The 22,897-nt window shown below is 42.4% G+C and overlaps 1 protein-coding gene across 1 annotated transcript; it reads left to right on the forward strand.

Moving 5' to 3' along the window:
• The first annotated feature begins 5,869 nt into the window (after positions 1–5,869).
• Positions 5,870–17,367, forward strand: trim8b (tripartite motif containing 8b). The gene is made up of 5 exons (XM_034107103.2): positions 5,870–8,389; positions 14,013–14,108; positions 14,206–14,471; positions 15,046–15,161; positions 15,254–17,367. The coding sequence occupies exons 1-5, from the start codon at positions 7,784–7,786 to the stop codon at positions 15,946–15,948; spliced, it is 1,779 nt and encodes a 592-aa protein (XP_033962994.1). The 5' UTR covers positions 5,870–7,783; the 3' UTR covers positions 15,949–17,367.
• The last annotated feature ends 5,530 nt before the right edge of the window (positions 17,368–22,897 follow it).

Consider the following 22,897-nt stretch of genomic DNA (forward strand, 5'->3'; position numbering starts at 1 on the left):
ACGTTGTTTGTGCCTCTTAGGATCTAAACGAAGGCCGGCAAACCACCTGTGCAAGCGACGCATATGCAGTACCCCAGCGGTACCACGAGGTGAGCATCTGCCATGAGACCCAGAGTCTGCATGATGATCAAAGCTGTCACCGTTGACCCCTGTCGCAGTCTGCAAACTGCCTGAAACAGGGATGCCTGTCTGCTCTCTGACAGGGTGGCACGTAGTCTGCCTGCATGAGCAGAATCCCCAGATACTCCACCTGCTGGAGTATCAGGGGCAAACGGAGCCATCTGCCCCGCTGGAATGGCGAACTTTAATGGCACCGCCTCTGCCATATCCTGGTCCCCCAAGCACTCGAACAGAGCCGGCCCGACCCATTAAGCAACATAAGCGGCCGCTTAGGGCCCTGCAGCCACTAAGGGGCCCCCTAGCAAAAAAATAAATAAATGAAAATCTCAGTACACCGTCGCCGTGATAAGTATGTTTAATTAATTGTGTTAATATGCCTAGATTGCCTACTCTCAAAGTCATGTATTATATTATTGAGTCAATAATATAATACATTAACCGTGCTTTACCTGAACCTCATCATGACACTAGAGAGGACGGCAGGATTGTAATTTCCCGTGTTCAGTGAATGGAACAGAGGCAAGACACCAGACCAACCTGAGAGTTGAATGGAAATAAACATGTCTTATTGGATGACAGGTACCTATCCTGTGAACTGTGACAATGTTTAAAATAAACTGTCAGTCGGACTCAGAGTTTTTGAAGATGGACATAAGAAAATGTTTTCTTAAAAAAGACGAAAATTCAGTCAGGTAAACAAGGTATGTAAATGTCAGTAAACTTCCAAGTTATGCGAACATGTAAGCAAAGCATAAATTACAGCTACGTTGACGTTACTTTGAATTGCGGGGGTAAGCTAAACCGTTAGCAAGTAGCTATAGCTAGCCAGAGATATTAAATAAACACTTTGTCATAAAATCTAAATGTAATGTTTTTTAGCGTTACCTGGTGATTTCAAAGAAAGCTCTCTGGGAAATGTTGACTTACTGTTCGACATGAAGCTAGAAGCTACCTTACAGCAAGGGCGCCGGAAGCGGGGGGGCCAGGGGAACAGGGGGCCATTGGCCCCACCACTTTTCAGCCCTGCCCCACATTTTCGTAGCAGCAGATGCCACGGAACACTGTACAAATCCTGTTTCAATAATTCCCCTCTACTCTAAAGTCACATCTAAAACGCGATCTGATCTAGCTGTGTATATTTTGTTATTTTTGATTGTTATATTCAATCTCACTAGCTACAGGCATTTTTTAAGCTTGTAAAGGGAAGATGACAGCTCGCCTCTCACTCGCCACTCTGCTGTTCCTCAGCGCGGCTCCCCCTCCCTCCCGCTGAAATTATGAATGTAAGGTGTATAGTAATCATAGATAACACGGCAGGGTCCGTTACAGTTTGTTTTTATCTGATTTAAAATAAACAAAGTCTTGGCTTTCAGAATATTAAACTTGTTTCGGCAAATTACAAGCAGAGAACGAAGTAACTTTACGTCACTGCTTCTCGTGAGAGATGCTGATTTCAAACCGTTACATACAGTTACGGCATTTCCTGTTTCTGCCGGAGAGAGGGGAGTTTGTCCCAAAGCTTGCCGCTGTATTTACTCCCTCCATCTGACAGGAGGGAGCCTCATGTGTCACTCCACGGAGTTCACTCCGTCACGGAGGGGGAGTGTGTAGGGGTAGGGTGTAGGGCGTGGTTTTAGATTGGGCCATACACACGCACTTCTAAAATGAATCCGGCGCGCCTGCCTTACAGTACACAGTTGATCCTGAGTCCTGTCAGTTAAAGTGTTTCATAGTTAGCTTAGCTAAGCATCAACCTAGCACAGCACTGAAATATATGGATGTTATGTGACAGTATTTCTGAGAAAAATTCAGCTGAAATGGTGGCATGTTTGTTATAAGTTTTAAATAGAGAGAGAGAGAGAGAGAGAGAGAGAGAGAGAGAGAGAGAGAGAGAGAGAGAGAGAGAGAGACAGAGAGAGAGAGAGAGAGAGAGAGAGACAGAGACAGAGACAGAGACAGAGAGAGAGAGAGAGAGAGAGAGAGAGAGAGAGCTTAGTTGCAATACTGTAGCTTATGCAATTTAGGCCTATAAATTGTTTATGTAACTTATGTGCCAGTGTGTCCATGGTTTTGAGTCTGTGTGTGTGTTGAGCGCCTAAGGACTAAGCATACCGGTAGTTTCTGTGGACCTGTCTGCCCGTTTTGTGAGTGCACTGCACGCATGCGCACTTGTGTGGCATTGTTTGGGATTACCTAATTAAAATAGCGTCCCCCCAGTAAAAAAATCTCCACTACACCACTGCCCCAAGCCAAAGCTCGCTTAGGGCCCCCAAAAGTCTAGGGCCGGCCCTGCACTCGAAGCAGAGGTGGTGGGGATCTGCCCCCGCTATTAAGCCAGGGCACGAAGGATAGGCCCGGGTCTCTAGAAGTGGCGACTCCAAGGTATGATAACTTCTTTCTTCTTCTTTCAAACGTTTTACTTTCCTCTGTCAGGTGTGCTTGCTGAAGAAAAAAGGATGGCAGCCAGGAGGCGTAGCCGCCTTATACTGTGGGCCTGCGCGCGCATTCAGGTAGGCTCGCCCCGATTGGCCGGCTACGTTTATGCAACTCAGTAGGTGAATGCTCGCATAGCATGGTTGAGAGTAGTACCGATAGAGTCCAGTAGAGGGCGGAGCCTGTGTGAGATATAGGATATAACCTAATCAACTCTCAATGGAAGAACCTAGTAAATGAATGTATGGAATGGAGAAAATTACTTTTAGATTAAATAACCAGTTTCATATTTTTGATGAAAGATGGAAAATTGGTTATTGTATAGAACACAAAACATTTATAACGAACATGAGGTAAGAACTTACAACTAATGTAAACCTGAGTATTCATAATGAATCCATTGTTTTTTCAGTTATGAATGTATTATTATTTGTAGTTGTTCCTGATTTGTCGATAGCTATGTAGATAATTGATGTATCTAGCTGTGTTTAGATTTTTGTGTGGTTCTTAAAATGCACCGAAAAAAAGACAAACAGAAAATATGAACCCTCAGTCCTCGGGGAAATGTCTCCCTGCTCAAGACTGGCTTTCCACTAAAAAACACATTCTACGGTGGCCCTGAAGTGCAAGACACCACAGCATTTCAGAAAACGCCACAGCATTTCACAAAACACTACAGCATTTCACAAAACACCACAGCATTTCACAAAACACCACAGCATTTCAGAAAACACCACAGCATTTCACAAAACACTACAGCATTTCACAAAACACCACAGCATTTCAGAAAACACCACAGCATTTCAGAAAACGCCACAGCATTTCACAAAACACTACAGCATTTCACAAAACACCACAGCATTTCAGAAAACACCACAGCATTTCAGAAAACGCCACAGCATTTCACAAAACACTACAGCATTTCACAAAACACCACAGCATTTCAGAAAACACCACAGCATTTCAGAAAACACCACAGCATTTCACATTGGACGGAAAGGGTATTCCTTTAGGGAGAACACTCCTTGTTTGTGATTGGACAGAGCCACAGAGAAGCACTGCTGTGATTGGTTGTTTTTGCTGCCAGTCAAGAAATGACGCTTCGTGATTAGCCCAACACATCAGTTAGCTATTAGCACACACTCAGAGCTCACAGCTCCTCATATCTGTTCAGAAACTGGACAAAAGTTAAACATGTACAAACCACAGACTGTCTATGTCATGGTGAATACAGTCGCTGCTTTATTTATGTCTGTATGACGTTGTTGTGAGTGTGGACGGAGCAGCTACAGGTTAGTTTAGCCTGATGGATCCGATTCCGATAGGATTTACATGGAGATAAGGCCCGCCCCCTCTCCAGGGTCTTGTTTGAATGACAGGAGTAAATACAGAATTAATGCTTTATTAACTCATGGTTTTTAAGGGGCTTATCTCCATGTAAATACTATGGTAGACCACCCAATATTCGCATCGCTCTAATCGCTCGAGTTTCACCGCGGCTGTCAGCTGTGTTTGCTCCTGTCAATGCTGTCATTCAAACAAGAGGCGCTGGAGAGGGGACGGGGCGTATCTCCATGTAAATCCTACAACAAAATGAACATATTTGACCGTGATTTAATTGTAATACACGTTTCAAAGTGGTGCCGAAGTAACTACATACTGATAACAGTTAGTAAAAACCATGAATTAACGCTTTGACAAGTCTGCAGACAAGACGGCAGGCGAAAAGCTTTTAAAATGCGTGTTTTCTGAATCGGATTCATCAGGCTAAACTAACCTGTAGCTGCTCAGTCCACACTCACAACAACATCATACAGACATAAATAAAGCAGCGACTGTATTCGCCATGACATAGACCAGGGGTGGGGAACCTCCGGCCTCCGGTCCGTATACGGCCCGCGAGACAATTTGGTACGGCCCTCGAGGTAATTTATAAACACACGCAAAAAATAAAAAAAATGAAAGAAATCTAGACCGCAAACAAATTAAACAAGCGAGTGCCTGTTTTTCCTGGCCAAGGTCAGGGTCCTTGAACACAACACGAGCCTAACGTGTCATCACGTGGTATATGTCTCGACTGACAGGGGTGCAGTTCTGACGGAGAGCACCAGAACGCCACTCCAGCACTTCAGAAATTGCAGTACCGATAAGTCCATACACATGCCGCAGTTTCTGCGTGTCTGTGTCTTTAGTTGAAAGCCCAGTGGCGATCTGCTCATCTGTCATACAGTCAATAACTTTGTTGTTATAATTAGCATCTGGTTAGCTAGCTATGATAACGAATATAAGAAGCTTTTTCTACAACCAGTGAGGTAAAGGCACATCTTTATATGATCATTATAGTTATAAAAAAAATAAGAGAATAAAGTAAACAGGTATAAAATACTATATGACAGTTATTAATAAAGAAGAATACAGTTTGAAAGGGGAGTGATTTGTCAAATATCCATAAATTAAAAGAAAATCTGCTTACAGTTGTGTTTGGGTGTTGAGAGATGTGTCCATAGATCTCCTAATGTTGCTCTCAAAGTGCACCAGATTGATGCTTTTAACTTCAACATTTAAAAAAAATCTTCCCAGGGGAGCACGCCACACCCTGCACGTGCATGCATACGCGAGTCATAGTGAGATATCTGGATTAAGAGGTTGCTTTTTCTTTGCACAGAATGAAATGAATGGGCTGTGATTTTAGTTTTTTTAAGCAGAGGTCAATAACTTGTACGGCCCTCTGAGGATATTGTAAAAATTGAAATGGCCCTTGAGAGGAAAAAGGTTCCCCACCCCTGACATAGACAGTCTGTGGTTTGTACATGTTTAACTTTTGTCCAGTTTCTGAACAGATATGAGGAGCTGTGAGATCTGAGTGTGTGCTAACGGCTGTTGTGTTGGGACCATACGTTGTGGGACCATGGTTGGGACATATTTCGCTGTCGGGTGTTGACCAATCACGAAGCGTCATTTCTTGACTGGCAGCAAAAACAACCAATCACAGCAGTGCTTCTCTGGCTGGCTCTGTCCAATCACAAACAATAAGTGTTCTCCCTAAAGGAATACCCTTTCTGTCCAATGTGAAATGCTGTGGTGTTTTCTGAAATGCTGTGGTGTTTTCTGAAATGCTGTGGTGTCTTGCACTTCAGGGCCACCGTATTTTTCATTTACAAGTTCTTTTGAATTAAAAAAAAATCAGACTCAAGGAACTTGCTATGAAACCAAAGCCTGTGTAAAGACTTAGAAAGTATCCTTTTTATACACGTTTAGAGCTAAAACGCCGTTTTACTTTGAAAATCCTCACCGGAAGCGTCTTGTTCTATTGATTTATTGTCGCTGGTTTGAGTCCAGTACAGCTCGCCTGCATTCCTCCTCTTTCTAAAGCCTGACCGATAGAGACAGAGAAAGAAAGGGGGGAGAAAACACCGATTATTATTCTCAACCGTGTTAGATTCTCTGGAACCACGGAGTCGACACACACCGGACACACCGACCAGACCGGGTCACGCAAAATACCCACAGCAAGCTTGCTCCGTTTGGACCTAGCTTAACGACGAAAAGGCGTGTTTTTATTGAATAATGACCCGCTAATGTGCCTGTGTAGGTCAGCTAGCGAAAAGCAGCTTTGGTGAAACAGCCTCTCCACGGCGGATATCTCCTTTTTTTTGTTGAAATGAGGATTTGCAAGATGGCTGATGACAGCTACCCCTAACAAGGACAGAAACGCGACGGGCCCTTTAAAATTAGGAGGGTATATTTTTGTATTTTCTATTAGTTAAATATATCAAATAGGGCTGCTTTAAAAAAAATAATGACCATAGCTTATATCGACCTTGTATCTTTGTTGCTAGTGTTTATCTGTACCTGTGCTATGGTGAGGTGACGTCTGAGGCAATTTACACGATTTAATCCAGATAAGGAAGTAGGAAAATTATGTTGTTGGCTAAAGGCTGAGATTGTTGAATCAGGTGAGAGCAACGTGAACAGATACAATAATAATATAGATATCGGTGTGAGGAGATTTGTGATAGATGTGTCGGAGGGGGGAACCAAAAGGCTTCTGCAACAGCACCCAACATTCCTGCGGATCCTTAAAACCCTTTGTTTTGTGCGCAGGAGCTGGACTCGACTATTAAAACGATTAACTATGCAGTAAACAGGCTCGAAATGATGGCCCGGGTATGATTTTCAGTTTAATGAGATTATAAGGCCTTTGTTGTCGACAGAAACCTGGTAAAAAAAAAGCCGAGGCCTTGTGTACAGATATGCGAGCGGTGCCACATAGCAGGCGGTGTTCATCAAATAGAAATGTCGCTTTTATGTTAAATTGAAGGGCTGGAGGTAGCTGTGTTGTCCATCTGACTTTGGGAAACACTATTTCTTTCTACTGACAAACCGTTGCTGTGTGTATGTCTAATTAAGTTGCAGGTGGAGGCTCCTTTGGATACTTATTTATGATTCAGCGGACAAAAGCATTGCGCTGCGTTGTGGTTATTGACGGATTCAAGCGTCCTTGAGGTTTAGATCAAAACAGATTCAGGTTTTTTTAAAAGCCCTTTTTTGTGTGGTTAATAATCAGGTTGTGGACTGGTCTGTAGCAGTCCCTTTCCGTGGTTTTCATGATTCGATTGTTGGTCTGAATTTGTCCACAGTCAATCATAATCCGACGTTAACGTAAAGGGAGCTCAAGGTAAGGGCCTGAGCAGGCAGCAGAAAAAAAGGATCAAGTGTCTTTTCATGTGCTACATAAAGATTGATTCACCTCATGATCATATGAGTAGTTGTGATGTTTAATAATTAGATATTTAGTGCTCTGTGCCTTGTTTGCTTTTTTACCTGTAGCTGACAGGCTTTTTAGCTTCCTGTAGGCCTATAAACAGACTCAGAAGCTGTAAAGGCAGGCCTCTATGTTTGTGTGTGATTTAGAGGAAAGGAAAGCACCGTTTACTGTAATCTGTGTAACGTCAGCCACTGCTGTGTGTGTTGAAATCACCAAGGTGTCATCCTTTGCCTGAAGCCTTCTCTGGTCAATTATTCTGGAATTTGCCTTCATGCTGCAGCAATAAGCAATACTCGTCACCTGTCAGGGAGTTTAATTTGGTCACAAGGGTTGAAATATACAGACTGATTTCAGGGCGGCATATTTTTGTATCCTAATTTTTTCTCAAGTCTGGTTTTTTAGAGGTTTTTCTGCGAGGACAGAAAGGCCTAGAGGTCTTATACGAGTGGGAACATATAGTGTATGCCTGTCTGCACCATGATGTCCTCTGACATGGCTGAGACGTGGAGGAACTGTTTTGAGGAGGAGCTCATCTGCCCCATCTGCCTGCACGTGTTCTCAGATCCCATCCAGCTGCCCTGCAAGCACAACTTCTGCCGGGGCTGCATCAGCGAGGCCTGGGCCAAAGACTCCACGCTGGCCCGCTGCCCCGAGTGCAATCATGCTTACACTCAGAAGCCCAGCCTGGAGAAGAACCACAAACTGTCCAACATAGTGGAGAAGTACAACGCCCTGAGCGTGGAGAAGGCCGCCACGCCTGCGCTGCAGTGCATCCTGTGTCGTCGAGGCCCGCCACTCCCCGCAGTGAAGGTGTGCCTGCGCTGCAACGCCCCCTGCTGCCAGTCCCACGTCCAGACTCACCTGCAGCAGCCGTGCTCAGCACTCGGGCACCTGCTGGTGGAGGCGGAGGCGGTGAAGGCCTGGACCTGCCTGCAGCACGACGAGTACAGACTGTACCACTGCGAGGCCGAGCAGACGGCCGTGTGCCAGTACTGCTGCTTTGCCCGCTGCCACCCCAGCCACGGCCACGCCGTCACTGACGTGGAGCTGCGACGCAATGACATCAGAGTAAGACACATATTTATATCATACACATACCTTAAACAAAAACAAACCTTAGGGCTGCTAAGTATTGGAGAAAGAAACTGACATATATCGCAATATACGAAACAATAAAGGATTTGTCACCAAATGGTGACATTGAACCAATTTCTGGTCAACACCGTCCTTCTGTAGACATAACAACTGAATTTGCAACCAACTTTTCTGTGTTTTTCTCTTGTTCCTCGTTCATTTTCAGGTTGTTAACGACGGCTAGCAGGTTCCATAGGTTGATCAACAATGATGGTGATCATTGGAACTCTGTTGTCCAATTTCTACCAACAAAGTCTGTGTATCCAACGACCACTAGAATCGGAATAAATGATGTCATATCAGACAGTATTCATGGGGGAAAAAACAGACCAGTTTTAGTTTCGGTCATCAGAAAAAACATTGTATGTGTTTATTTGCCTTACTAGACACTGCACACCCATGCATTGGGTCTAATGCGTATGCACTCGTCACAATGTCGATGCTGAACCGATGTATCGTGCAGCCCTAACATACTTGTTTGTTCACCCCAGGATGATGTCACACTCTGACATTTTTACCAAAACAAAACTTCACTTGCTCGTCTCGTAAGCGGATGTCAGACAGTTGGCAAGAAAAAGTGAAAATATTGATCCTTAGTTAATTAGTCAAAATCAAATGAAGACTAACAGTTTTGATTGAAGTGTATGCTAAAATGGAAACTAAACCATTAGTTCCATCTTCTATCTATCAATTCTGATAGTGTACCGGATGTCTTCTGTTGGTCAAACAAAATACATTTTATGAATTTACAATATCAAATAATCTGCTGATTGTTTTTTGAAAATAGTGAAATGTTCATCCCAGTTTCCCAAAGTCCAAGGTGAATTCCTAAACGGGTCTTGTTGTGTAAGTCCTAAACCCAAAGGTATTTAATTTGATATGGTACAAAACAGAGAAACAATTTAAAATATCCATATTTGAGAAACTGAAAACAGTATTTCCAGCAATGTTTTAAAGAAATATGACTAACAATTTATCAATCATCAAAATAATAAGCCTTTCCTTTTTCTGTTTATCCGCAGATTGATAGGTGAGTTTATCGTTGCAGCTCTAGTTTTACGCTCTGTTCGCAAGAAGATAACCGTTCGTAGCAAGAGCTATCATTTCTTCGGTGATCAATAAGGGCCTGCTAACATCCTTACATTTTGCTTTAAACAAACCAGTGAGGTCATTCTTAATTCACCAGATCAAAGAGCATATTTTTATGTAATTTTTAGCCAAATAAAAAACAAAAAGTGCTGTTTTCTGGGTACAGAGTTCTCAATTGTTCATGTTTTTACCAAATCACTTGACTCAATCAAAAACAGAACTTCCTATTTTACGACACAATTGCATTTTGAGTGTTTTTTAGCGCCCGTGTGAGTGCATTCTTCTGTCGTGATCCACTCCAGCCTCCATTCTCATCTGTTGGAATGACAAACAATGCAGTGGAGGGTGGAACAATAAGGGGCCCTCAGAGAGCCTTATCTCCCCAGCACAGGTGCATCCTAACTCAGGGATCGCCAGTTGTGAGAGAGGGGTGGGGGGCGCTTGAGACAAGGGGAAGGGGATTAAGTGATTCGTCACTTGATTTGCGGTCTACTTGGGGCTTTTTTTATTAACCTCTTCCCTTCCTGGGGGTTTGGTGCTCTCTGTCTTCGGTCCCGGCAGAGGTCGGGTTGGTTTTCCTCCCCCTTTCTGTTTTTTTGATGGGGCAGCTTAGTCAGATGGAGAACCATGAAGGCCTCAAAGCTGACTGACTCATGTTGTGCACCCAACACCCTGTTTAGGTGTCAACCGTGTCATGCTCGTGTGTATTTCCTGTTGGTAATGCTATGACTCAGCTTCTTGTATAGTTAATCTGTCGCTTGGGGCACAGGAAGGGCCATCGGGTGGGACCTGGTCTGAATTTAAAAGCTGTATTTCCAAATTCCTTCACAATTACATGTTTTTCCTACATATAGTCAGGATGGGGAAATCGATTTAAACAGGGCTCTGCTAACATGCTCCCAATAGACCTTTTATTAACTGCAGACATTTAGACGAGTCATGGTAAGAAAATCACAAGAGGAATTGATAACGATGGCTCAGTTCCATTACGTTTCCAAGTGAGGTAGCACTCACCATTCCAAGACCTCCACTAAATGGAATGCGGGCATAATGAATGGTATTAATTAAATACACAAGTCAAAATGTCTGCTATGAAAAAGGTGTTTGCTTCATTCACAGGCTCCACGGATGGTCCAATTCCCTGGGTTTGGAATTTATTTTCAGCCTTGGCGTGTTCATTAGTTTAAGGTCGTAGCTTGGAAACAACATGGATGCTAATAGATAAGTTGTATTTAATTACTCTGAGCATTTAAACCTCACTTAAATAGCTCTTAAGATTATGCTATTCTTGGTTATAGCAGCGATTTCAGTTAATACTAATGAATATCTCTTCTAAATAATTGAAATAGACAGGAACTAATGGTTAAAACTGTAACTAATCCCATATTACAAATTATTATGCGAATCAGTATATGCAATAGGTGAATAAAACACATTATACTATGGAGCAGAAACATGGCAAGTTGTGTACCAACCGAGTTGTTGTTCCAGTTGTACTGTTTAATAGACAAAGTAAACATGTGATTTTTCAGAGGTACAGAACTTGGGATACAGAATAATCTAAAAGCATCAAAGAGCAGTATCTGATGAAAAGCAAAACGCACATCATCTACAAAGGGTTCCTATTGGAATTTAGGTATAGTATTTTATATCAAATTGAATGCTCCAATAATATAATAAGTCGTTTTATAATCTGAATTAGACTATATGATAATTATCTGTTTTTTATGTCCCTTAATTTCAAATTGTATTTTCTTGTTGGACATACTAGTACAAACATGGTGAATTCCAGAAATCCATAGAAAAAAGAGCAAATATAAGAAGAGATTGTTTCTTATATCTGTTCCGGAATAAGGCCCAATCATTTCCTTGGGGAACTCCGTTTTGGAAAACTGAAAAAAAATCTTGATCACATTGATTTTTGCCATATTTATGCTACTGAAACATCCTCCATGTTGAATGCAATCATGGAATGCTGAGTGGAGTGGACCCCTCTCCTCACACAGCGAGCCCCACACCCCCTCTGCTCTTTACATCCGTCGCCCACCCTCTCACACGAGCCACTCCAGGCGAGGGCCGACCTTCCCGCTGGCTCTGATCTCCTGCTCTGGTGGCTTTGATTGAAAAGACACTGTGATGAAATGACAGCTAAAGAGCACCCTCCCCTCTTTACCCCCCCCCCCTGTCTCTGTCTCCCTCCCTCCCCCAAAGGTATCCCATACATTTAGTTGCTACCCCCCTCTGGGAAGCTTCGGCTCCTTCGACCCTGTTTTTTCCCTGGCTTCTGCTCAGAGCCTCAATCAATCAGCACAACCAGGTCACAGGTGTGTGTGTGTGTGTGTGTGTGTGTGTGTGTGTGTGTGTGTGTGTGTGTGTGTGTGTGTGTGTGTGTGTGTGTGTGTGTGTGTGTGTGTGTGTGTGTGTGGTGTGTGTGTGTGTGTGTGTGTGTGTGTGTGTGTGTGTGTGTGTGTGTGTGTGTGTGTGTGTGTGTGTGTTCGTTCTAGGGCAGTGGTTCCCGACCATGTGCCACTGAGGCCTAAGACTATGAAGGTTTTCATTCCTATTGAGCTCTCCAGCAGCTGATCATGAATGTTGAATCAGCTGCTGTTAAATTGAAGTGATGATGAGGATGGCATATTAGCAGACCTTCACCCTTTTGAAAAACAACTGATTATGAACATTTGGTCTCAACAGAAATATCTCAGACGAATTTGCACAGACATTCTTTAAAGATAAATTGTACTGACTTTGGTGATCCTTTTAAATGTTCTAGTGTCATCTGTCTGGAGAGAAAAATGTTATTTTCAAATGCACATATCCTCCATAAATATTCCACGATTTCCAAATGGTGTTTATACTTTATTAAACCAACCAATACACACATTCTTTCAATTACATCATTTTGAGACGTTATTTTTGCAGTCAACACATTAAAACACATTGGTAAACATGGATTATTTGCTAATCTGGGTTTGTTTATCTAGGAGCTTATTTTTAATCTCTAAACATCTAGTTTTATAGCTGCAACAATCAATAGTTATAAGGCATCAATATTTTAATAATCAACTCATAATTTAAGGCAATTTTAAATCCAAAATGTTCTGGTTTAGCTTCCCAATAGTGAGAATGTCCGTGTATGATGAGAAATCAAATGTATTTAGGTGTTAGATTGCTGGTTAGATGTCACCCTGGAAAAAGGCTTTTTTTTCACTATTTGTTATTTTAAAGAAAAAAATAGATCAAACTAATCTATTCATGAAGAAAATAATTGCTCTTCTTTGTATTTGGGTGCTCATTAGCAAACACTAGTGAGCTAAAGCTTGGATAGGTAACATTAGACAAGCAAGCAAACGTTCTAAAGATGATCAAACTACAAAAACAAGCCCAATGTTGCCAACTCCTCTCCAATGAATGTAGCTAACGGCACTAGCTGCAAGAGTCGCTAAATCTAGCGAGAAAGTTGGAAAAATGGACAGCCCGTCTCTTCAGGCCTAGGAGAGCAACTACCCCATAGTTATCATAATGAACGATACGACCAACATGGCTTTTATTGGTACTCACAGCTGCTTCAATGACCACAGCCACAGATACAGGATTTCTTTTTCAAAAAGTATTTATTTTATTGATCTGTATTTCAAAAGATGTGACAAAAAAAAGAAATACTTTACCCACCCTAGTTTAACACGCTGAGATGGTGAATCCATGCTTAGCATAATCACATGAGTATTGTCATCTTTAGCATGTTAGCATAGCATGCAGACATTAGCATGAAGTACTTTTTCCCAAAGACCGTAGACTCTGGTTGTTTTGACTCTGGATCCTGCTGGTGCCATTATTTCTCTCTGTACCATCTTATCAGTATGCTTCTCTATCATTAAATGTTGATTGAGGATTATTCATATCTCACATTAAATATTAATAACATGAAGGATTGGCAAATCTGTGTCAATGACATTCCTACTCTCAGACTAGCACAATGTAGGGAGTGACATAAAGGACTGTTGATCTCATATGGAGCCATTCATTATGTTTTTTTAAATGTATTTTAGCCTCAAGCTGAGCCAGATGGGCATCTCAGTTTTGCCTGGGCAACCGTCTGCTGTTGTTCCCATGCCGCCGCCGTCCTAGAAATAACAAGTGTTGTTGCCACAACATTGCCATAAGAGTACAGAGGAGGCGCTCTGACAAGGAGCTGCCTCTTTACGCCCGTTTAGCTATCTCTGCTCGCTGCCCCCAGCTCCCCCAACATTAGTCCTCACTCACTAATGCAAACACAAAATAGCTGTTGGTTACTATGACAGCACTCCTTTTCCCTCCTCCCCCGCTGGGATTGTGTGTTGACTGGAGACTAAATTAGCCGGCTTGCGGGTCCTAATATCTCAGGCTTGGGGAGGGGATGCTCCTTGCTAGCTGAGGTCATAACTTCCAAAAAGCTCAAGACTTTCTTTCTTTCTTTCTCCCATCATAGCAAAGCCTGCTCAGACAGCAGGAGCGTGTGGAGGAGCGAGTGCAGGAGATCGAAGAGCAGCTCTGCAAACTCGACTCTGACAAGATTGTGGTGGAGGTATGCTTTTTACACCCTAGATCTTGGCGCAGCAACGCACATTTTTCCATGGCGAAGAAATATTTGAGAGGACTGATGTTTGTGTTTGTCTCTACAGGACAGGGTGTGTGAGCTGAAGGAGGAGGTGCGTCTGCAGTACCAGCGGATGCACCAGCTCCTGGAGGAGGATCTCGGTCGGACACTGGAGGCCCTGGACCGGGCTCAGGCTCGGTTCTGCCAGGAGAACGCTGCCCAGGTGTTAGCTCTGGGCGAGCAGCGCCACGAGGCCCAGAAGCTGCTGAGCTCCATCCACACGGCCTTCAGCAAGGCGGAGGAACTGAGCTTCATGAAAAACACTAAGCCTGTTAAAATCCTCACAGACAGGTGAGGGAGACCTTGGATTTTACTGTTTTCCTGCAGGAATGACTCAAGCGCGGAAATGATTTAGCATTTTAGCACTTATGGTTCCCATGTCTCAAGTCTATGGGTTTCTAAAATGTTTTTTATTTAGATGCCTAAAATAAGGCTTTGAAGTTTTATTCCAAGACTTAAAATGAGCCAGGAAATACCCCACATCCGAACTGCTTCTCTTTTTAGCTTTTACATTGTGTCCTAAAAAATGCGGTTGCTACAAGTTTTTAAAAAGGGCTACAGAAGTTGTTGGCTATTTTTTACATCATCACTTGCCATCCTTGAAAGCCTTATGTTATTATTAGAACTCAAACTAACTATTTTATGTTCTGATTGTACTTTGTTCTGTTAAATTGTCATTGTTACACGTAGAAAGCTAAGCGGTGTAGCAGGCTTACGTTAGCTTTTATTTTCCATTTGCTTTTTGACAAGGAAACCAGGGTGGTGCTAACTTCTGTGTTAGCCTACAAAAAAGCATCCTCCCTTCAGCGATTTATAATACACAGATGTTTTTCTCAGAGCTGACGTCTTATCTTGATTTGTGCAGGTCTCAGTCATGTGTGGGCAGCAGCCTCCCTCCTTACAAAGTGGGGAATGTAAACTCTAAACTCTTCCTCTCTGAAATCGCAAAAAGAGAAAAGAGCCTGAAGAGAACGCTGGAAGGTAGGATCTCAAACGCATTTAAATCCTGCTCATTGCGGCCATGAAAGTCTTTTTTTTATCACCACTCATCTCCCCTTCTCTTCTTCTCTCAGCTCCCCTCACCCCTCCCTCCACCTTCCTGCAGACTGTTCCTGCTTACCCCAGCGGTCAGAGCTCGGGCTCTGGAGCGGAGAAACGGAAACATTCCACCGCCTTCCCAGAGGGAAACGGGAACGTCGGAAAAAGTGCCGCTCCAGGTTTCAAGGACTCCTCTTCCTCCTCTTCTTCCTCATCGTTAGCCAAGCAGCCCTACCTGGGCTCCGGCTCTGCCTCCGGAGAGGGTCAGTCCACCAATCAGCAGCTGCTCGGCCCCTGCGGACCTCCTCACATCAACGAGGGCGGCGGGACAGGAAGTGCAAGCGGCTCTCTGACCAACCATCATTCAGGCTCTGTGTTTAGCTCCTCCCACTTCCCCCCCGGAGGCAGCAGCTCCTCCCACTCCTCCCAGCAGGCCGTGCTGCCTCAATATGGCGGCCGTAAGATCCTGGTGTGCACGATGGATAACTGCTACTGCTCCGGAGTGCCCTCGGTGTCAGGCCATCGCAGCCATCCCCCGTACCCCCGCTCTGGCTCCTTCCCCTGGGTCAGTGCCCAGGACTACCCCCCTCCCCCCGGCCTGGCCTCCGGGGGCCCGTCCATGCAGGGCCTGGCAGTGAGGGACTGGATAGACGCCTCGCAGACGCACAGACATGCAGATTTTTATGGGCTGTATGGGCAGCCCACTACAAAGCACTATGTCACAAGTTAACAGAGTAGACGTACACACACACTTGGATATAAAGACAGGCACCAAATAGCACACCTACCGTCTTATTAACCGGAAGAAAAAAAACAAGTCATACTATACACACTCTTAAATATTAAGATTTATATCCACACACACACACACACACGCACGCACACACACACACACACATATAGAACATGTACACACATTCGGGGGCAGGGTTGATCTCTTTTTGTGTTTTTATTTTCCTCTTTGATTTCAGTCAGTGTTTCATGTAGTGTATTATACGTAACAGCCAACACGCTCACTCTGGCACAACTTAGCATTCTACACATAGACGAGAAACAAAGACAGGCCTAAGAGGAGAGTGACACATGCATCTTTTTTTAATTTATAGAACAGAAGACGGATTGATAGAAAATGAACTTTTATTAGGAAAACGCTTCTTTGTGGAGGAGATAAAACCATGCAGTGTTGAGCTTTTCCAGTTTAGCGCCTCATGTTTCTCTAATATAATCACCCCTCTAGTTGTACTGAGGTCAAATGCCTTATGTTATTAGCATCATCTGTTTTTCTGACCAGCTCACTTTGTTGGATATGTCCTTAAAGAGGAAATGCCCTTCATGTCTTCATATTTCCATCGTCATGGCACCTCTTCCTTTCTTTGCTGAGTTCAGGGATGGATCGTACGGCTTGAACACAAAACGCTCTTCCATGGAACACCCACAATGCACTTGTGGATGCCTTGTTATGCCTGGACTACAGATGCAGGGAGCTGCATCTGAATGGCCGGTTGACCCTGGCCCAAAACGTTTTGGGAACTTATTCCTATAGCACTCCCTTCCTGCTATCTGGCTTCTCACAGGACAGAACATGTTCTTCTGACAAAGACTGTTTCCATTTAGTAATTACTATGACTTTGTGTTAATTGGTACATCTGTAGGCGTCATGCTTGTCTAGAGAGACTCTTTAATTTTAGAGAAAAAAAGGCAAGACTGGACAGACCAAACCAATCAAGCATCTGGAGGATCTGATGATGCTGTAATTGTACTTCCTGCAGGGCAAAGATGTCACTTCCTCTCAATAAGCACACGAGCTCTTGGCTTCCTGTTTGCAGCTGAAAGCATGCAAGGAAGAGTTTTTTAAAGCACTCAAAAGAAGAACAATGGGGGGGGAAATGTATGCAGTTTTAAAATGAGTGTTCGGACGAAAAAAAGAAGGGTGGGAGGACTTTTTTTCATGAACCTTTTCTAGAAGAATAAGACTGGACTGGACGAAATGTAAGCAATTCTCATCATCCTTAAAAGGAGCTGTTACAACAGACAAGATTAAGAAAGAAAAAAACAACATAAAAGTATCTTTTTTTGTAAATATTTTGTGAAATGGAAAAATTACAGACGTGATTTGGAGAAGGGTTCCAAATAAACGAACACATTTAAACCGGTCTCTGCTGTCAACTCTGTATGTGCTAATCTTGTTTTCCCATGTTTGTTTAAAGGGCACAATGATATCATTTAGGACCCCTTATGCAATTGAGATACATTTACATCTGTCGACTAAAGTCAAATATAAATATTACGAGACTGATGTAACATTTCTCACATTTGTATGAACATAAAATCTCAGTTTCTTTTTCACTGTAATTTTCCAATTCATACGTCATCTGCTTTCTCTCCATATGACTTTCAAAAGAAACAACCTCCTCCCACTTATACCCAAAACATCGCACATCCTCTGCTCTTCTTTCCTTACCATGCAAACAATCTAAATTGGGGGATGAAACCCTCTATAATTGTCACACATACACGCACACATCACACACAGTGAAATTTGACCTCTGCATTTAACCAATCCTACTAGGAGCAGTCTTAATCTTACCGGCCATTAGTGCATTTATTCAACTTCAAAGATGCGTTAACAGAAGGCCACCTAATGAAAACTTTGAATATCTCTGCGTCCATACAGTACATACAGTGCTCATAAGTATATGTGGGTAGATGACCACAGAGAGAACACAGGATGGAGAGAACAAGTCTAGAGATCAGTCAACAGTTGTTGTTTGTTCCCCTCAGCCTGATTAGATGTTGCATTAAAGCTTTCCCCCTACCAGCACTTTGAGCCTCTCACATTCACCCACCATGGATGATCCACCTATGTGTTTATAGGCCAACAGGAAATGGAAATAAAAAAACAGGTTCTCTGAGAGGTTAATGTGTGTGGACAAAGACTTAATCACGTTTTTGAGTCAGATGAAAGAATGATACCACTTTTGAGTCTGTACGATAAATATGTTTGGATACTTAGCGTAGAGTAGCTTAGCATAAAGATTGGCATTTGTTTGACTCGCTTGTTTGTGCTCCCTGTTTCATGCAGAGTTGAAAATATGCAAAATTCAAACCACTGTAGCTTTTTTCTAAATGGTGAAGTGTCCAGTTAAACCAGTGTTCCCCCCAGGGGGAGACCAGGAGGAAAAAATATTTAAAAAAAAAAATCATTTGAAAAAGGATTGATTTGAAAATAATGTGATACAGTACAGTACAATTACGTCTGGGTCTCTGTGTTTCATTCAAGCTCGGTTCTGTGTGTGTGTGGAACGAGCCATTTTGTGAGAGAGAGAGAGAGAGAGAGAGAGAGAGAGAGAGAGAGAGAGAGAGAGAGAGAGAGAGAGAGAGAGAGAGAGAGAGAGAGAGAGAGAGAGAGAGAGAGAGAGAGCACCGGTACCAGAGATCATTATTGTTAGCTTCTGGTGCTAGCGCCTAGCGAGCTACGCTAACAGATATAAGGAGCTTTTTCAAAAACAAGGTGGAGGAGAGTCCTCTCCTGTCAGACTGAGAGATAGTTAACTTCTAAGTTATCTCAGTGGGTCTCAAACGGTTTGGTCACCATTAATGTAAACAATTATTTCTGTGGCACACGTTTATATGATCATTATAGTTATAAAAAAATAAGAGAATAAATGAAAAACAGGTAAATCTGTTTACAGGTCTTTTTCATATGGGTGTTGAGAGATGTATCCATAGATCTCTTCATTTTGATCTCAAAACGCACCAGATTGATGCTTGTAACTTCAATATTAAAAAAAAATCTCCCTGGGGAGCATGCCCAGGGAGATGTGAGGTCCACACACCACCTATAAAAATACCACTTTACCCCTGCTTACACCTATATGCCGTGAGCTGATAATCGAGCCTTCATTGTAACTGTCGCCGGTACACTGTGTATTTGCGTGGGGATTGTTGCAGTAGAAAATTCCACTGTAGCCCGGTACATTAATGGGAAACCCTAAATGTTTGAGCACCCTCTATGAAATGTCAAGCTACCCCACAGCACCCCCAAAATAAATCTCTGGTGCCGCCACTGAGCCTGCAACCCCGTTTTGAAGAAATGTGCAGTGCAAAACAGGCTCATTGCAGCCACTAATGCTGTGATAAGACACACTGTTTTGCCAAATATCAGCATTTTCTTTGCAAAGTGGCAAAGTATTATAACTTATTGTTCTAGAAAAGGGATTGCACAATTGTATTATGTATTTATTTTTTGGAGCACACAGACTTATGGAGCATTGTTTTATTATCACTGTTCTAGCAAAGTGCTTTTTTTTTTTTTAAAGGAATGCTCACGTTCATATTGATGTATTTTAATAAATGTTAACTTTTTTTTTCTCCAAAGTATTCAGAGAATACCCTGGAACACTCAGATAAAACAAACAAAAAAAATCGATTTAATTATAGAAATAAAATGTATATAAAATGAATATATGAGAATCGTATCTGTGTTGTTGATCTGTAATATTACAGTGGTACGTTGATTTGTTTGTCCTTCGCGGACCATGCACTACGCATTTCATTGGTTTTGTGTTAGAAAAGAAAGCAACCAATCAGATCTTGTTCTAGGGCTCTGGGTAGAACATCCTTCAACCAAGGTATTCTACATCCTTGATCGAATGCCCTGGCCGTTACAATCATAGACATATGGTTACAATGGGCCCTTCTCACTTCTCTTATTTTTCATTTCCTCGCTCCTCGGTCTCGGTCTCACCGGAAGTTGATTTGTCTGCGCCATCTTGAGCGTCCCAATGGCCTTATTTTTGCCGGAGGACCGAGGAGCGAGGAGCGATAATGGAGGAGCTATAATCGAGGAACCACCAGACCATCCTTCGATGAAATCCTCAGACACTCGCCCCGCCCCCTTACTGTGTATCGCTCACTGATTGGACGATGCAGCGCATGCATGATCTGATGCTTCTTGACATGAAAGCAGTTTCCCAGCGGAGTGAAGAAAACACATGAGTCCCTCCTCAGTTTATACCGTGTTTTGTTTCAATTCATGTATCATTTAGTTACACATATGTGATATATCTGAACAACAAAGTGGTCAAAAATAATTGTATTCATTTTTTGGAAACATTTTTATGATCGCTTTTTTCGTTTTACATTTTCATTTAAGTGCTATTACAATGTTAATGTGCTACATATCCAAACAAACAAACAAAGTGTGCAATCCAATGAATGTTAATCTAACTGGGTTTTGATAGATAACATATCTCTTTTTCTTCTCTCAATTATTTTATTTCTATTGTGCACTCTAATCAATATTAATCTAACTATTGTTCGTTTATACATTTTAAGAATGGCGTTTATCTTTTTTGAGAATGAGTTCTTATTTGATTTAATGTATTTGGGTCTACAACAGATAATACACATGTTTGTGTCAGTAAATGTGTACTAACAGAGGCGGGGGTGTTTGTGAACACAACGGGGACAGAGCTGGGCTGAAGTCGAATAGTCCATTTAGCTTAGGAACCTTCCTAAAGGAGTGAAATGACCCGGAAGTCCCTCAGTGGCAACCATGATAAGTGCCGTTCGAATTCTCTAGAATGATGAGAATGATAGGAAAGGAGGTTTCAAACTTCCTTTATAACCTCCTTTAGCTTAGGAACCACTGGACCTCCCTAACCGACAGGAGAAGCGAAAATGCTGCCCCACAATGCCTTGCAGCCGCAGCATTTGCCATCACTCAACAGTCGGCCGTTCACGGAAACAACCGATTATGACCGAGAAATGATAGCATGAAAGTTACGGTGCTTATTAAGCATTTTAAAACATAGGTGGTAAGTTGCCAAAGTGCTTTGTTTTGAACGTTCATCAGTATTATAATCAAAAAGAGAAATATGAACGTTAGTTTTCACTGAAATTATCAAATAAAGTCAACATTTCAGTCTTTACTGAGCTGTGTGGGGTTTGTTCAACTTTTAAAAGACGTTTGAATGGTGATATACACAGTGATAGATGTTAAGGACTAACGTTTATAATAAATACATCTGTATTGATTTTAAGATCTTTAGTTCATACAATCATACGTATTGGGATCATTTGTATTAATGTGGACTGGAGGGAGAGGGGGACGAGCAGAGGTTTCACTTTCCTTTTGTATTTCAATTCCAACTTTGGTCCTGAACAGTGGCGAGCCGTGACTTTTATACCTAGGCCCTCTGACCCCCCCCTTCCCTCTAAAAAAAAGGAGATATTACGTCTCAACTATACTTCAGCGGAATATCAAAACAGCGGTCTGGGGTGAAACGCATCAATGACAGCGACCCTCTACCACACAAAATAACATCATTTATACCTACACCTATCATGACAGGGCACACACAGCAGTAGCAATTACAAATGAATTAAGTCGGCACGGCGGCCCGCATTGAAAATGACTTAGGCCTACCTTTGATGATCAAATCACTGAAACACAAAGTCCATCCTCCTGTTCTTTTGGATGAAGCACTTCATGGCGGGGTCATTCAGCTGATCCTTTGCCACTCCAATTTATCATTGTAACTCAATCTTTAAAATGACTCGGTTAATAATTTCGCAAAGATGTCCTCACTATCACTGAAGTGAGCCATCAAGAACGAACTTATGCTAATTAGAAATCTATCGATCATAAATCTATCGATTAGATTTATGATTCGAAAATAATAAAAGTAGGGTAGACATGTGGATATTATCCGGCTGAACAAAACGTGCATTTATCTAACAAGTTCGTTTTCCACAGACCTTATTTCGAGCTATTTTCCAAAACCTTATGGAGAAATCCCACTGCTTTCTGTCGAGGGAATCCGAGCGAAGCTTACTTGCGGGTTTTAGGACGCGTCACTGGACCACTTGCATAGACCTCACAGCGGGCGGAACCTGTCATAAAGTCCGCGAAAATAAAGCCCGCCCATTTAGAGGGAAGATATGATTGGTCAATTGTACTGTCATTTGACATTACTCTCTCATTGAGTTACTATGGCGGGCCCTCTGTGAATCTACAGAGGGACCAACAAGCCCTCCGGTCTTCACATAACTCGCAGACGGCATTTAACCCTTCACATTCCAACAGAAACTGAACAGGCAGTTTCGAAGGATTTATTTCTTTGGAAATATTATTTTAAATACAATTAAATCAAGTTATTTTGGTAAAACTAATGAAAAATGTAACAACAAAAAAATATAAAAAATAATATTTAAAAAAAAAACGTTTTTTTTAATGTTTTCAAATATTATTTTTTAGAATATCTTAGGCCCTCACAGAGGGCCTAGAGGGCCCTGACGGTTCGCCACTGGTCCTGAAGAATATGTTTCTCTGTTGTCCACGTTCATAAAGCAAAGCAGCAGCATGAGAGCACGTGCAGAGTCTCTAGATGAGTTCACAGTAGTCCCTCGTTCTTATTAAACATCCATGTTGTAGTCCGCTGTATAGAAAACTGTGGTTTCCATGGTTTCCCCACAGCAGCAGACGCACACAATGACGTCCGCTGGCGCATCATAAACACGTCGAATAGTGAAAGTGCATTCGGATTTTCTAAAGTACCGCAGTCTCTTCTCCTAAGTCCTTTTGAATTCTCCTATCCACTATCCCTTAACCCCGTGACGTTTCACTCAGAGGTCAAGGAATAGACGATAGGGTTAGAATTTAGGAGCTGATTTTT

This window comes from Pseudochaenichthys georgianus, chromosome 19 (assembly GCF_902827115.2).
Source record: "Pseudochaenichthys georgianus chromosome 19, fPseGeo1.2, whole genome shotgun sequence".
In the NCBI taxonomy this organism is placed as follows: Eukaryota; Metazoa; Chordata; class Actinopteri; order Perciformes; family Channichthyidae; genus Pseudochaenichthys; species Pseudochaenichthys georgianus.